General features: G+C 44.2%; 1 protein-coding gene across 2 annotated transcripts; it reads left to right on the top strand.

Moving 5' to 3' along the window:
- Positions 1 to 6,384: 6,384 nt before the first annotated feature.
- LOC126481499 (general transcription factor II-I repeat domain-containing protein 2-like) lies at positions 6,385 to 14,826 on the top strand. Of its 2 annotated transcripts, none has more exons than XR_007587582.1 (2): positions 6,385 to 6,547; positions 13,162 to 14,826. XR_007587582.1 is itself a non-coding variant. In XM_050105286.1 (2 exons), exons 1-2 carry the CDS (start codon positions 13,035 to 13,037, stop codon positions 13,561 to 13,563), a joined length of 423 nt encoding a protein of 140 aa, XP_049961243.1. In that variant the 5' UTR covers positions 12,978 to 13,034; the 3' UTR covers positions 13,564 to 14,826. The 2 variants fall into 2 exon arrangements, 1 of the variants encoding a protein (XP_049961243.1); XM_050105286.1 differs by lacking the exon at positions 6,385 to 6,547 and adding an exon at positions 12,978 to 13,055.
- Positions 14,827 to 15,213: the final 387 nt, after the last annotated feature.

The raw sequence follows: 15,213 nt of genomic DNA, 5'->3' as shown, positions 1-15,213 counted from the left end.
CCAACTCAGCCTGCATCCGAACACAGCGGTTGCAGTCCCTATCCATGCTAAAAACTGTTTTGCAAAGAACGTCTGAACTAATCTACAGAGAGCGCAAACAAATCGACAAAATTTAAACGGTTATTAAAATACAAGATTGCCTAGTAAATGCAGTAATGCTGCTACTTGCGCACTGCTGACACTGCTCGGCGGCGGAAGGAGACTACGCGAATTTACACTATTCAGGTACTAAAACGCGATGCTACACTCTCAAATACTATAATACGCCCGAAATTTATGAATTAAACAATGCAAGTACCAAAAACACGCAAAGAAATTAAGAATTAAACTATGTAACAAATGAGTGAGCTAGGAGTATACGACTTGCTGCTGCAGCTGCTTATCCAACGGCAGCAGGGAGCACACTGACTGTGACCAACCGACACTGGCCGTTCAAAACAAAAACAGAAGACAAACGCCTACGCGAATTTACACTAATCAGGTACTAAAACGCGATGCTACAACTCTCAAATACTATAATACGCCCGAAATTTATGAATTAAACAATGCAAGTACCAAAAACACGCAAAGAAATTAAGAATTGAACTATGTAACAAATGCGTGAGCTAGGAGTATACGACTCGCTGCTGCAGCTGCTTATCCAACGGCGGCAGGGAGCACACTCATCAATGGAGTTTTGTCATGGCTGGCTCTCCCAAGGCTATCAATAGTTCTAAAGGAATGTTGTCTACTCCCGAGGCCTTGTTTTGACTTAGGTCTTTCAGTGGTCTGTCAAATTCTTCACGCGGTATCATATCTTCCACTTCATCTTCTTCTATGTCCTCTTCCATTTGCATAATATTGCCCTCAAGTACATCGCCCGTGTATGTACTCCTTCCATCTTTCTGCTTTCCTTTCTTTGCCTAGGACTGATCTGAGCTCTTGATATTTGTACAGGTGGTTCTCTTTTCTCCAAAGGTATTTTTAATTTTCCTATAGGCAGTATCTATCTTATCCATAATGATATATACTTCTACATCCTTTAATTTGTCCTCTAGCCATCCCTGCTTAGCCATTTTGCACTTCTTGTTGGTATCATTTTTGAGACGTTCGTATTCCTTTTCGCCTGCTTCATTTAATACATTTCTACATTTTCTCCTTTCATCAGTTAAATTCAATCTCTCTTCTGTTACCCAATGATATCTACTAGCCCTCATCTTTTTCCCTACTTGCTCCTCTGCTGCCTTCATTATTTCATCTCTCAAAGCTACCATTCTTCTTCTGCTGTATTTCTTTCCCCTGTTCTTGTCAACTGTTTCCTAATGCTCTCTCTGAAACTCTCTATAACCTGTGGTTCTTTCAGTTTATCCAAGTCCCATCTCCTTAAATTCCTACATTTTTGCAGTTTCTTCAGTTGTAATCTACAGTTTATAACCAATAAATTGCGGTCAGAGGCCACATCTGCCCCTGGGAATGCCATACAATTTACCATTATGTAATATATCTGAAACCTTCCAATGTCTTCAGGCCTCTTCCACATATACAACCTTCTTTCATGATTCTTAAACCAAGTGTTAACTGTGATTAAGTTGTGCTCTGTGCAAAACTCTACCAGACAGCTTCCTCTTTCATTCCTTACCTCCAGTCCATATTCACCTACTATTTTTCCTTCTCTTCCTTCTCCTACTGTCTAATCCAGTCCCCCATCACTATTAAATTTTTGTCTCCCTTAACTATCTGAATAATTTCTTTTATTGCATCATACATATCTTCAATCTCTTCTTCATCTGCGGAGCTAGTCGGAATATAAACTTGTATTACTGTGGTAGGCGTGGGCTTTGTGTCTATCTTGGCTACAATAATGCATTCACTTTGCTGTTCATAGTAGCTTATCTGTGTTCCCATGTTTTTAATTCATTATTAAATCTACTCCTGCATTACCCCTATTTAATTATGTATTTATAACCCTGTATTCACCTGACCAGAATTCTTGTTCCTCCTGCCACAGAACTTCACAAATTTCCATTTTATCTAACTTTAACCTATCCATTTCCCTTTGTAAATTTTCTAACCTGCCTGCCTGATTAAGGGATCTGACATTCCAAGCTCGGATTCATAGAACGCTAGTTTTGTTTCTCCTGATAAAGATGTCCTCCTGAGAGCTCCAAATGGGGGCTATTTTACCTCTGGAATATGTTACCCAAAAGGACACCATCATTATTTGACCATACAGTAAAGCTGCATGCCCTTGGGAAAAATTATGGGTGTAATTTCCCCTTGCTTTTAGTGGTTCACAGTGCCAGCACAATGAGGCCTGTTTGATTGATGTTACAAGTCCAGATGAGTCAGTCCTGCAGACTGTTGCCCCTGCAACTACTGAAAAGGCTGCTGGCTCTCTTCAGGAACCACAGATTTGTCTGGCCTCTCTACAGGTACCCCTCCGCTGTGGCTGAACCTACGGTACAGTTACCTGTATTGCTGAGGTACTCAAGCCTCCCCACCAGGCAAGGTCCATGGTTAATGGGGAGGGGGCAGGATTCAGAATTATAGTCTCTTAAAGGTAAATTGCTTGAAGCTAATGTAATTATTACATTAATAACATCATGCGGATAAGGTGGGTAGATCACGTAACTAATGAGGAGGTATTGAATAGGATTGGGGAGAAGAGAAGTTTGTGGCACAACTTGACTAGAAGAAGGGATCGGTTGGTAGGACATGTTTTGAGCCATCAAGGGATCACAAATTTAGCATTGGAGGGCAGCGTGGAGGGTAAAAATCGTAGAGGGAGACCAAGAGATGAATACACTAAGCAGATTCAGAAGGATGTAGGTTGCAGTAGGTACTGGGAGATGAAGAAGCTTGCACAGGATAGAGTAGCATGGAGAGCTGCATCAAACCAGTCTCAGGACTGAAGACCACAACAACAACAACAACATCATGCGACACATCTCGCCAGAAGTTAAGTTTGCTACTGATTTCACTTTGCAGTGAAGTATCAATGGTATTACCTTTTAACCAATTATTATTTGCTTTGACCATCTGCAAACAACCAACTGAAGTGACAATATTGTTTGTCTAAAATATTAGAATAACGTAGCCATGACCTTGAAATTTTTATGCCAGCCTTATTGAAATATTAGTAATTATATGCCGAAAAACATCACTTTGTTTCTGGAGTCTTTGGAAACGGGCCTTATGGTTTAAGTGGGTGCCTAGGCACTGGTGAACATAATAGTGATTGGCCTGTGTGTTATGAAAGAGCCGGCCACTGTGGCCAAGCGGTTCTAGGTGCTTCAGTCTGGAACCACATGACCGCTACAGTCGCAGGTTTGAATCCTGTCTCGGACGTGGATGTGTGTGGTGTCCTTAGGTTAGTTAGGTTTAAGTAGTTCTAAGTTCTAGGGGACCGATGACCTCAGATGTTAAGTCCCATAGTGCTCAGAGCCATTTGAACCATTTTGTTATGAAAGAGTGTTAGCGATTTGTTTGCAAAAAACATTCCACATGAATAACAACTTGCGATAGCTGCAAAACTGCAATGTGTGTTTGATTGACGTCTCTTTAGTTGTCCGCTTCCCATTTATAATCCTCTGTGAGTTTGGTGTATCGAGAGAGATCTCTGTTCGTTCAAGTTACACTTTTAGAAAGTGTTACTTATGTACGTATACTGTAGTGTTCCTTTCGTTTTCAATATAAAATGTGCCTTGCTTTTCTTTGGTGAGCTATTTTTTCATACTCTCCTCCATTTGTGGCAAATGAATGTTGTAATAAATACTTTGTAAGCATATTGACCTTTTCCAAGGCACATCAAGATTAGAAACAAATATTTGTAGCAGTTCTAATACGAAATTAGTGGTCATGGGGAATATGTAACCAGCAAAGTCAACACATAAAACATACCGTAACGGAATTTATTTCGATGATTTAGACGTTTTTGTTTAACCCATAATCGATAAATTCATCGATCTTACTCGAAAAATTCGATTATCGTCATTACTTATAATGAATTTTCCATGGGGCCGGTTCTCACAAGGAAATATTTGTTTTTTGCTATTGGAGGTATCAGCTCGTACTTTACTTTCATTATGCGTGACAAAATGCAAATATCTGTAAAACATACTTTTATATTCTTTGATGATTTGTATGGTACATGTTGATAATTGTGGCTCCCGACCTACAATGCTTTAGAAACGGGTCAACAATGGGTAGTTAGCTCTGTAGTTACATTGAGTAAGAAGTTTTTTACGATGGCACTGATATCTTAAACATTCAGTTTTCTTGCCGCGTCAGTTCGGGCTAAAATCTCGTGCTTTCGGCAATAGCCTCCATTGTCATCGTCAGGAGCGACTGACTGTCTTCACTGTTGCTGTGGTGGCCTTATGTAGCTGATGGACAGTTTCTGATTAGTTAGCTTGTGATTTGTCAGCGATTATGTACTGCTGTCACAGACGGTGTCTATATCTGCGATGGTGGCGCCATCGCACCCGTGGGAACGAAAACACTGCAAGGAATGTCTGTTACTTCTCTGCATCGAACGCTCTTTCCCATGCTCTGCTTAGATGATGTCCAATATCACAATTAAAATTCTTCTCGCTCAGTCTTATTTCAACAGCCTCTTTAATAACAGAATCCCAGTATGTGGAGGCATGGGACAAAATTTTAGTTTCATCAAACAGTAGTTTTTGTTTGTTAGTGAGGCTGTGCTCCACAACTGCTGATTTCTCTAGTTCTCTATTTTTAATATGCCATTGGTGTTCAGCACAGCATCGTACAAATGGTCTGACCAATATAATTGCTTCCACACTCTCAGGGGAAATTATAAATTCCAGGGACCCTGAGGCCGAGACTGTCCTGAACAGGGTGCATCATCTCCTTAGTTTTCTTAGGAGGATGAAAAATCGGTCTTATACCCCATCTACCCAGGACTCTTCCTATTTTACTGGATATAGCACCACAAAAAGGAAGAACCACAGTCAGTGATTCATCGAGTGAGTATATAGCATTTTCACGTTTCCTTTCTTTGGAGAACGCTGATTTTATATTGTGTGCATCATAGCCATTCTTTCGGAACACGTACTTCAGATTGGTTAATTTCAAGTGATCCTTTTCAGAAACAGTTTTTGCTCTTTATACTAATGTGTTCAAAATGGCTCTCTTCTGAACAGGATGATGGAAACTGTGCACCAAGATATAAATTGGTATGCATCAGCTTCTGGTACACAGAGTGTCTGAGACGCCTGTCTGCCTGTCGTACTAAACGTCTAGAAATGTTAACCTTCTTTCCTTCTCCGTCTCGACAGTGAACTGGTTGTTCGGTTGTATGCTGTTCACGTGTTCCATGAATTGTTCAAGAGCTTCTGCACCGTGTGGCCAGGCCATATGCACTGTATGGCTAGACCATAAAAGTATCGTCAACATAACAATAAAATAAGGATGGAAGGAGGGGGAGCTGAATTTAATGCACATTCCTCAAAATTCTCCATAACAAAAGTTAGCCAATGATGGAGACAACAGAGACCCCATCATTTCATAAAATTTACTACTGTGCAGAAAGTAGGTGGTTGTCATCACATGCCGGAACAAATTTATAGTTTCAGGAGGAAAAAGATCCGCCAGCATTTTCAAAGGGTCCTCCATAGGAACTTTGTGAACAGTGGTACCACATCCAGGCTGACTAAAATGCCATTTGCACCAACTCTTAATTTGTTTGATTTTCTCAATGAACATGTGAGAGTTTTTGCTGTGATGTTCGCAATGGCCGACTATAGGAGTCATCAGCATTGTTAGTTATTTGGCCAGTTTGTAAATAAGAGAACCAATTTCACTGACAATAGGTCTCAAGGAACATTATCTTTGTGGATCTTCGGTAGTCCATACAACCTGGGAGATCTAGGAGTTCAGACTCTGAGATTTTTTGTAACATCACCTGGTAGACCGAAATTCTTCAGCAGCTCTGTAGTTTTTCTGCTGTACATCAAAGTTGAGTCCTGTTTAAGGGGACCACATCGTGGTTCAGGTCGAAAAAAATCGATTTTCGGTTTTCATCATATTTCGATAGATTAAGGTTTTATTTAAGCACTCTGAAAAGGATTTTGCTGAAATTTTTTTCCAAGCATTTAAAGAGCATTTTTTTACCACGTGTGTTTATGTGCCACGCCCACTTTTTTACATATATTTTATATCTTTATATCCCCTACATTGCACGTTTGGGATTTTTTTTCTCCCGAGTGTGTTGGCTATCTTTGGAATGCAGCGGTCAGTATTCTTTTGTTTCTGCTGTTTGTAAACAACACGCTTTCAAATATGCGGTTAGTTTTGTTCAAGTGTGATTGCGAGTAGTAGTTACACTTACCTTTGCAGTGCTTGTTTACATGTGTTTTGTTGTGTTTATTTAAGATGACAAAACCAAAGGCAATCTCAAGAAACGACAATTTAGAGGAAACACGTTTAGAAAGCTTTCTGTACAAGAGGGTATGTCACCTGGCAATGATGTTTCTAATTGTATTCTTCAACAAGTGCATCATCAAAGAAGCTCTCACCATTTCGAGAAAGTTACAACGAATTTACTGTAAGTGACAAGGGGTGCAGTAACATTATTATAAATTTGAGAATATTATCAGATGTAATTTCCAAATTTGTACAATGTAGTCAGTGTGGTGAGTCACACAGTTGAAAATTTGTGAGAGTGCCAGTGGGAGAAAAGGCCTAGCAATTACTTTGAATTTAATTTGCATTAAATGCTCAGCCATGATTTCATTTATGAGTTCTTCAAAACCAGATGCAAGTGGCCCTTATGAAATCAATACTAGATTAGTTTATGCCTCACAATCCATTGGCAAGGGCATGGCTGCAGGGGGAACATTTTGATCAATGATGAACTATCAACCAACAAATAAATTTGAAAAACTGACTGCAATATTAGAGAAAGCTGTATGTGAGGTCAGTGAGGAAAGCATGAAACTGGCTGCTAGGGAAGCAGTGGAAGAAAATGACGGATGTTCTGATATTGCTGTTGCACTTGATGGAAGTTGGCAGAAAAGAGGACATACTTCTCTGAATGGAGTAGTGACTGCCACGAGTGTAGACACCAGTAGAGTGTTAGATGTGGAGATAATGTCTAAATATTGAAAATGGTGTAAAGTCAACATAAAGAACACAACTGTGTGGCTAATTTTAGAGGAACAAGTGGTGGTATGGGAGTTCATGGAGTACAACAAATATTTCATCGCTCCGTAGAAACAAGAGGGGTACAGTACACCAAATATTTGGGCGATGGTGACAATAAAGCATACAACAATGTGGTGAACTCTAAGCCATATGGAGATGCCATTATTAGCAAAATAGAATGTGTGGGCCATGTTCAAAAACGTTTGGGAACAAGGCTGAGAAAACTAACTGTTGATATGAGGGGAAAACAATTAGGAGATGGAAAATTGTTGACCTGACAGGGTCAGTTAACTAAAACTGAAATAGTAAACTTGCAGGTACACTATGGGCAGGCAATTAGGAGAAATAAAGAATATCTGGAGGCAAATGAAGAGAGATGTTTGGGCCATATTCTTCCATATGTCCTCTACTGATGATAAGCTATGTCATGGATTGTGTCTGAGGAGGATTACCGGGTTAGTTGCACCAATAATCACACCCATTTAGCAATAGTTCATTTATTAACCTTAACACATACAAGGATCACAAAGAACTGAACTGAACATGGCGGAACAGCCAAAGATCATGCTTAGAGTCCAAAGATGAATGCATATCGATGTTGGTGTCGATTTCATCCGTGCCCCCCCCCCCCTCCCCCCACCTTTCAGAGTACTCTTGAGAGGCCGGGGGGGGGGGGGGCTATGGCGTCGGTAGGGGTGGTCTGTGGGTGTGGGAGCCGAACCATGGTCAGCTCGACAGCGTCGTCGGGGAGTTGTGTGCGTAGATGTCGTGAAGGAAGGTTCGGCCACCGAGCCTGGAAGTCGTTGAAGCGAGGCAGGCGTCGTACTGGGCCTGCTGGTCATGCGGCAACAGGTAGGCCGGCGGTTTGGAACGGAGCGATTACGACGATGTCTCTGGTGGGCGTGGCGAACACACGAAGCATGTCCAGGTCGACATCGGGCGGGAGGGGAACCCATTTCACCAGGTGGCAGGGAATATGGAGGAGGTTGTGTCATGAGCACTGGATGAAGAGAAACACATGACGAACAGTGTATAATCGCACAGTATTATTGAGATGTCGTGGATTATGTCCGGGGGGGGGGGGGGTGACAGGCACAAACACCTCGAGCGAGGGCACGTTCGAGATGGGGGGGGGGGCGTGAGAAACCCCGACAGAGCGAGGCAGGTGGCAGTGGAGAGGTCAAAGGGACCAGCGAAGGGCCTGGCGGCGAGGGCATGATCGTAGGTAAGCTCAACGTGGGGAGCATGTGGTCACTTGATGGAGTGCATGAGACCGGAGTAGAGGGCGAGGTCGGAGGAGAGCATGATGATTGGAGCTGGAAGTCACTCGATGGAGTGTGTCGATGTGGAGGGAGTGGTCAGAGCGTCGTGAGCCACAACAGTGAGCGGCATGGTCGTGGCCTGAAGGGGGGTAGAAGAAGGCTCGACATGAGCAGGCTGAATTCTGTTGAGAGAGACTGTAACAGCTGAATCTTTCATCTGCATGTCATAGGTGTTGGGTGAGCGTCGGAGAACTCGGTACGGGCCGGTGTATGGAGGTTGGAAGGGAGCATGGGCAGTGTCATCTCAGAGCATGACGTACTCGCAATTGTCTAGAGATTTCGGGACGTAAACCTTAGGGCGGGAATGACTGGTGGGCGGAGGGATATGGAGGTTGATGAAGTGGCATCGGATGCGGTCCATGAAGGAAGGTAAGTCAGACTGAGGGAGAGAAGCGGAAGGGCTCACAAGCTCAACAGGGAGAACAACCGTTCTGGCTGTATACGAACTCGGCTATTGTGCCTTTGAGGTCTTCCTTCTAAATCGTACGAATGCAGAGTAGCACAAGGGGAAGGGCCTCCATCCATAGAGAGTCGTGGCACTGAAGAGCCACCTCGAAAGTGCGGTGCCAGCGCTCGACTAGCCAGTTACTTTGTGAGTGATATACTGAGGTAGCCAGCGAGTTGTTTGGTGGATAGACGAGAGAACATAATGAAAGCCGTTAGAGGGGGAGAGAGGGCCGACAATGTCAATATGAATATGCTGGAAACGCCCAGGAGGGATCGAAAAGGCGCCGAGGGAAAGGGAGGGGGGGGGGGTGAAGTGTGTTTGTGTATTTTGCAGCGTTGGCATACGACGCAGGCGCGTGCCCATTGCTGGCAGTCCTTGTTGACATTTCTCCACACAAAGCACTCCGCTATGAGGCGGGCAGACGCACGAACACCGAACACCGGGGTGGGCTAAACTATGCAATGCGTTGAAGAAAGCTCGACGGAGCATGGTTGGGATGAAGGGGTGTAACGTGCCCGTACTGTCGTTGCATCAGATCTCACCAGGAATGCCAGGGAAGGTGGTGTGGACGAAGTGTAGTGAAGAAGTAGAGTCTGAAATCAGGTTTTGTTTCCTCATCGGCGGGTTGGAGGTTAGGCAGTTCAGAGAGGTCTAACAGCGAATGGACAGCGTTGACTCGTGAAAGGAAATCAGCAACTATATTGTCAGCACCCTTTATGTGTCTGACATTGGTGGTGAACTGAGATATGAAGTCCATGTATCTGAAGCGGCGAGGAGGCGGGTCAGCTGGTGGGTTTGTGGTCCGTTAAAACGTAGAAAGAGCATCCCTCAACGTCAGTCTTAAAATGCTTAATCACTTCGTAGACCGCAAGCAACTCCCTGTCAAACGCGGAATATTTCTGTTGTGCATTGGTGAGCTTGCACGAGAAGAACTGGAGAGACGAAGTTTGGCCGTCGATAGTCTGGCTAAGGACAGCGCCGATGGCAGTACCGCTCGCGTCTGTGGTGATGAAAAGCTGCGCATTGGGATGAGGATGCGCGATGGTGCAGGCCTCAGCAAGAAGATTTTTGAGGGCAGTGAAAGAGTCAGTCATAGCAGGGGTCCATGGAACGGGCCGAGATCCGGAAATGTTGGTGCCTGCCAAGACATTCGTCAGCGGAGCTTGAATCTCCGCAGCCTGAGGTAGATGTCGGCGATGATAATTAACCATCCCCAGAAAGCACCGGAGCTCTTTGAATGACGAAGGTCTGGGTAGTTTTAGTATTGCTCATTCCAGTTTTAGTATTGTTTGTACTTTCTCAGGGGGCGATGAAATGCCATCGGCAGAGACCCGAAAAACAAGAAAAGTGACAGCAGGTTGATGTAGCTGCAATTTGTCCTGGTTGGTCTCGATGCCTGCTGCCACGAGAGTGTTCATAACAGTTTGCACATGTCGAATGTTGTCCTTGACAGAGGAGCTGAACACAAGAATGTCCTCAAGATATGCAAAGCAGAATTTTAGGTTGAATAGCACTTCATTGATGAAGCGTTGCCGGTCTGGGTTGTGTTTTTCAGACCGAAGGGCATGAATCGAAACTGAAATAACCCAAACGGGGTGGTGATTTCTGTCTTCTCGGTGTCTTCAGGTGCCATGGGGATCTGGTGGTAGGCCCATTTGCAATCAATGACAGAGAACGTGGTCGCACCTACGAGGGAACTGGTAAACTCGGCAATGTTGGGTATGGGGTAGGTGTCCATAATTGTTCGTGTGTTTAGTCGAGGGTAGTCTCCACTCATGTGCCAGGACCCGTCTTTCTTGGGTGACATATGTATGGGCGTAGACCAGCTACTGGCAGAGAGTTCAATGACACCGGAGCTTAGTAGTTCAGAAATCTAATTTTTAAGGTTGGAGAGGCACTCAGAACAAAGTCGACGTGGTTTACTGGAGATCAGGGGACCTAGTGTGAGGCGAATCTTGTGAACCATGCCTTTGGTGACGACGGAAATGTTGCTGGTGGCACGGGAGGCAGTTTGTTTACAATGTGTGGTGGGCAGGGCAGGCGAGGCATGGTCGTGGTGTTCGGAGCCACTCGGAGGATCCAACAGGAGCCAAGGCGGCAAAGTGTCCCTGGAGTCAACACGACAAGATGGCCGCCGGACCGAAGCAGTGGCACAGTGGTCAGGTGAACTTGGTAGAGCTCATGAGCCGTTAGTGAGCCCATTGTTCGAGGGCACGGTCTGTGGCAGCATGGTCGCGGGCAAAACACTTGGCGCGAGTGCACTGTTTGTGTTGTCAGTGGCGGTCGCACGACGGCGAGCAGGAGCCGAAGTTGCATAGTTTGAGGTGCTGTCCGCCGGGGGTGGGGTAGGAACCGGCAGTTCGGGAACACGTGACGCTCGTCGCGCATGCGCACTTGTGTTCGGCCGAGTGGCAAACGCTGCCGTGTTAGGAGGGTGTGGCCCTGCAGAACTGTCAGTACACATTATGGCAGTCTTGATAGCACAGTTGCGAGGGGTAGCGGGAGGTAAACACACGGAGGCTCGATTGCTGGGATTGCAAGCAGATTCGGCGAAATTACTGACCTTGCTTTGTCCTTGCTGTAGTGTCTGTAATTCCTTTCTGCATTGGAGAGCTGGAGCTGTGTTTCATGGAGCCGGAGGGAGAATTCGAAATTTTCCTTGCGTAGGTGAGCGACATGTTCTAGCTCGACAAGGCACTTGTGCGTGGTTTCTTGTAACGTCCTCAACAGAGACGAGCATGTACGGATAAGATGAGCCCAGACCGATGTGTCACGGAAGGGGGAGGGGGGGGGAGGTTGCTTGACGGAGCACAGGGGAAGTGAGTCTTGGACGGATGATGAAACATGGTGTTTCGCACTAGGTCCGGTGAAAGTTTGTGGTGTTGCAAGAAGTCAATGCCTAGTATAGTTTCGTTAATTTCACCACACTAAAAAAGTCCACTCAAGTTTGCAGTTTGTGGAGAGTGAGACGATGTGGGAAGTTGAACTTGAGCATTGTAGTTTAGTTGAATTCACGGCTTGCAGTGAAATATGAGGAGGACGGATGTTTGCTGATGCTAAGGAATTAGGTAGCAGCGAAACATCAGCGCCTGTGTCCACTAGGAAACGGTATCTCGACAAAATGTCTTTAATGTAAAGTTGTCCGCAATTATCCGGTCATTCCCGGACAGAATGGAGCACTGGGGGGTGCCTGTCATGTTGTGCGCAGGAGTCGGCACCCGGACCTACCTGCGATTGTCGTTTGGGAAGTAGCAGGGTGGTCTGCAGTTCCGTGCTGTCTCACCAAACCGTGTGTGGAAGTAACAGTGCAAGTAGTGCGGTTGCATTTCCTGTGGAAGGTTCATTGCCAGTGGTGGTGGCTGAGGTTTGGTGGTCGCAGCAGGTTCGGTTGCAGGAGGAGGTGTGACCGTGGGCGGAGCCGGTGATGTCCCAGTTGCTTGTTCACTGCTTCCCGGAGTGAGCGGAACGGTCGGCACAGTACGGCCCCAGCCGCATCTGGCCGCAGGGCGATGAGCCTGAACCTGAGACTTGTCAGGTAGGCAGAGGCTGGCGAAATATAGCAGTGATGCATCTTGTAGCTCAGGGACGGCCACGGCGTGCCAAACTGCACGCGTGTGCAGATGTGCTGCACGCGTGTGCAGATGTGCTGCACGCGTGCTGTCCAGGGCTCGGTCCGCCTCGCCACTACTTGGCTTTCCTCAGTCTTTCACGGCATTGCTTGGCTCGGCGAGACATTAGGCTAGCTGTGCGATGCGAGATCTTTTCATCCGGCATTGGGTGCATTAGTTGATTCGTAGTGGCAGCCATGTTTATTCCTTGCTATTTGTTAGTGATTCATAGGAAGTTTTGTAAGTACTGTACAGTGGTTGTTGCAATGGAACGCACGCTCACAAAGAGGTGGGGTAGTGACAACGTCACGAGCCTTCAGAGCTGAATGGAAATTGCAATATATTTTCGAAGAGAAGGATGAAAATTCTCAGTGTCTATTATGCAGTCGCACACTCACCGGGCACCGCAAATTTGCATTAGAACGGCATTATAACATAACACACAAAGCACTTAATGATTTAGTTGGGTTGATAGATCAAACAAGTTGACAGAATTAAGAAGACAGTGTTATGCAGCGAGACGGACTGAACGTGAGTACCACTTACAAATCTTTGTGTTTCTGATGTTTGTATTTGTACATATTTGTCGTTACAATTCTAATTTAGAGTTCACTCAATTTTTGTTTCCTTTTTTTAGCCTGCAACCGAACTTAGCGACCTGTCTTTAAGAGCAAGCTACAAAATAGCGCTCAAAATTGCAAGAGCGAATAATCCTTTCAGTGATGGTGATTTCATCAAGGAATTTATTGTTGAGGCAGCAGAACTCTTGACGCCACTGGAAGTAAAGAAGTTTAGTGGAATTAGTCTTTCCAGACAGACAATAGCTTGGCGCATAGCTGGTATGGCAGCGGATGTCTACAGGCAGTTAATTGATAGTGCCTGCAAGTTTATTGCATTCTCGATTGCTTTGGACGAGTCGACCGACATTTCGGACACAGCACAGCTACCGATTTATGTTGGTGCACGTGAAAGAACAACTGTTAGATTTAGTACCAATGAAACACACAGTGAGGGGTACCAACTTGCTAAAAGCAGTTGAAGAGACAGTTGAAGCCATTGTCTTGAATTGGAAAATGTTAAGTTTCAGTCACCACGGATGGAGCGCCAGCAATTCGAGGTGCTCAAAATGGGCTTGTAGCATTGTTGCGTAAAAAACCAGGATGATCGACAGAAGATTTGTACGGAATTCACTGTTTCGTACACCAAGAAGCTCTTTGTACTAAGTATGCAAATTTGGAGCACATGATGAAGTTGGTAGTCACCATAGTACATTTTTTGAAGTCGCATGGCTTTGTACACCGTCAGTTTCAACAGTTTCTCATGGAACTGGACGAAGAGTACGGAGATGTTACTTACCACTGGGAAATACGTTGGTTAAGTCGAGGATAATGCCTCGAAAGATTTTTTCAATTTAAGACTCACTATTGTTGAGTTTCTGAAGAAAAAAAGGAAAGGCAGAGCCAAAATTAGAAGATCCAAAATGGATTGCAGACCCCGCCTTTTTAGTTGATCTGACTGCACACTTGAACACTCTCAATAAGACTTTGCAAGGTGAGTAGCAGCTTGTTTCTGATCTGATGAAAAAAGTGAATGCATTTAATAAGAAACTCGCATTGTGGAAGGAACAACTTATGAAAATGAATACCGCCCATTGCCCTACACTCTCTAAAGTCAGAGAGAGTGCAACTTCTGACGAATTCATTTCTGTGTTGGAGGAACTACAGGCACAATTTTCTAAACATTTTCAGGACACTGCCAGTCTGAAATCTGCTTTTGAACTATTTTCTAGACCCTTTGCCGTTTCAGTTGAAAGTACTCCAGTTCATTTCCAATTGGAATTGATCGATCTGCAGTGTAATTCCGTTTAAAGGACAAATTTTGCTACGTAAAAACTGTCCAGGAATTTTACGAAGGTTTTCCTCGGGAAGAGTTTCCCCGTCTCCACAATGAGGCTGCAAAAGTTATATCAGTGTTTGGATCGACATATGTGTGCGAAAGGTTTATTTCGATTATGAAACTAAATAAGTCAGAATTATGTGGCAGTCTGAGTGACGAAAATATGGGAAACTGTCTGCATTTGTCCGTGTACCATCAGTTTGTGCCGGATATGTACTTTATTATGTCTACAGTGAACCAAAAATGATTAAATTAATGGTGATAATTTTGTTGTATTTGTCATATGTTTTGTTGAGAATTGTAGTTATTGCAAATTTTGTGCAGTAGTTCCAGAATGTAAAATTTGCTTGTTTCACATGTAGTTGGAATCACTTATTCCACATCATACTGCATAGAGATGGGCAAAACTGTTCTTTTCAGAGATCGGATCAGAATTGTTCACTCCCTGAAGTGAACTAGCTCTTTTTCATGACTCGCCACTCATTCACAACAGAAAATAAATGGCACATTGCCCTTTAAACTTGGTTTATTCCAGTACTATATCTGTATTTTGATCTTATTTTATCCTATTTTGAAGTAACACAGATAATGAGTAAGAATTTTGTATTGTTTATTGAAATTTCCACGATATGACAAAGTTTTTGATTAGTGATTTATTTTGAACTATCGTGGTTTTGGCTTTGTAGCCATTATCATGATCAAAGGTGAAATAGTCATAAAATATCTGACATGTCTGAATAATTGTAATATTGTGACAACAATCATTCAGACATGTCAGACATTTAATAAATAT

The sequence above is a fragment of the Schistocerca serialis genome, chromosome 5, assembly GCF_023864345.2.
Source record: "Schistocerca serialis cubense isolate TAMUIC-IGC-003099 chromosome 5, iqSchSeri2.2, whole genome shotgun sequence".
NCBI classification, from domain to species: domain Eukaryota; kingdom Metazoa; phylum Arthropoda; class Insecta; order Orthoptera; family Acrididae; genus Schistocerca; species Schistocerca serialis.
The sequence above is the reverse complement of the archived record's forward strand: the minus strand, read 5'-3'. Positions and strand labels throughout refer to the sequence as shown.

Bases quoted from the DNA above. Each gene is read 5' to 3' on its own strand.
- LOC126481499 (XM_050105286.1), top strand. From the start codon at position 13,035: ATGCAGCGAGACGGACTGAAC. The intron at 13,056-13,161 runs GTGAGTACCACT...TCCTTTTTTTAG, and splicing joins TGCAGCGAGACGGACTGAAC to CCTGCAACCGAACTTAGCGA.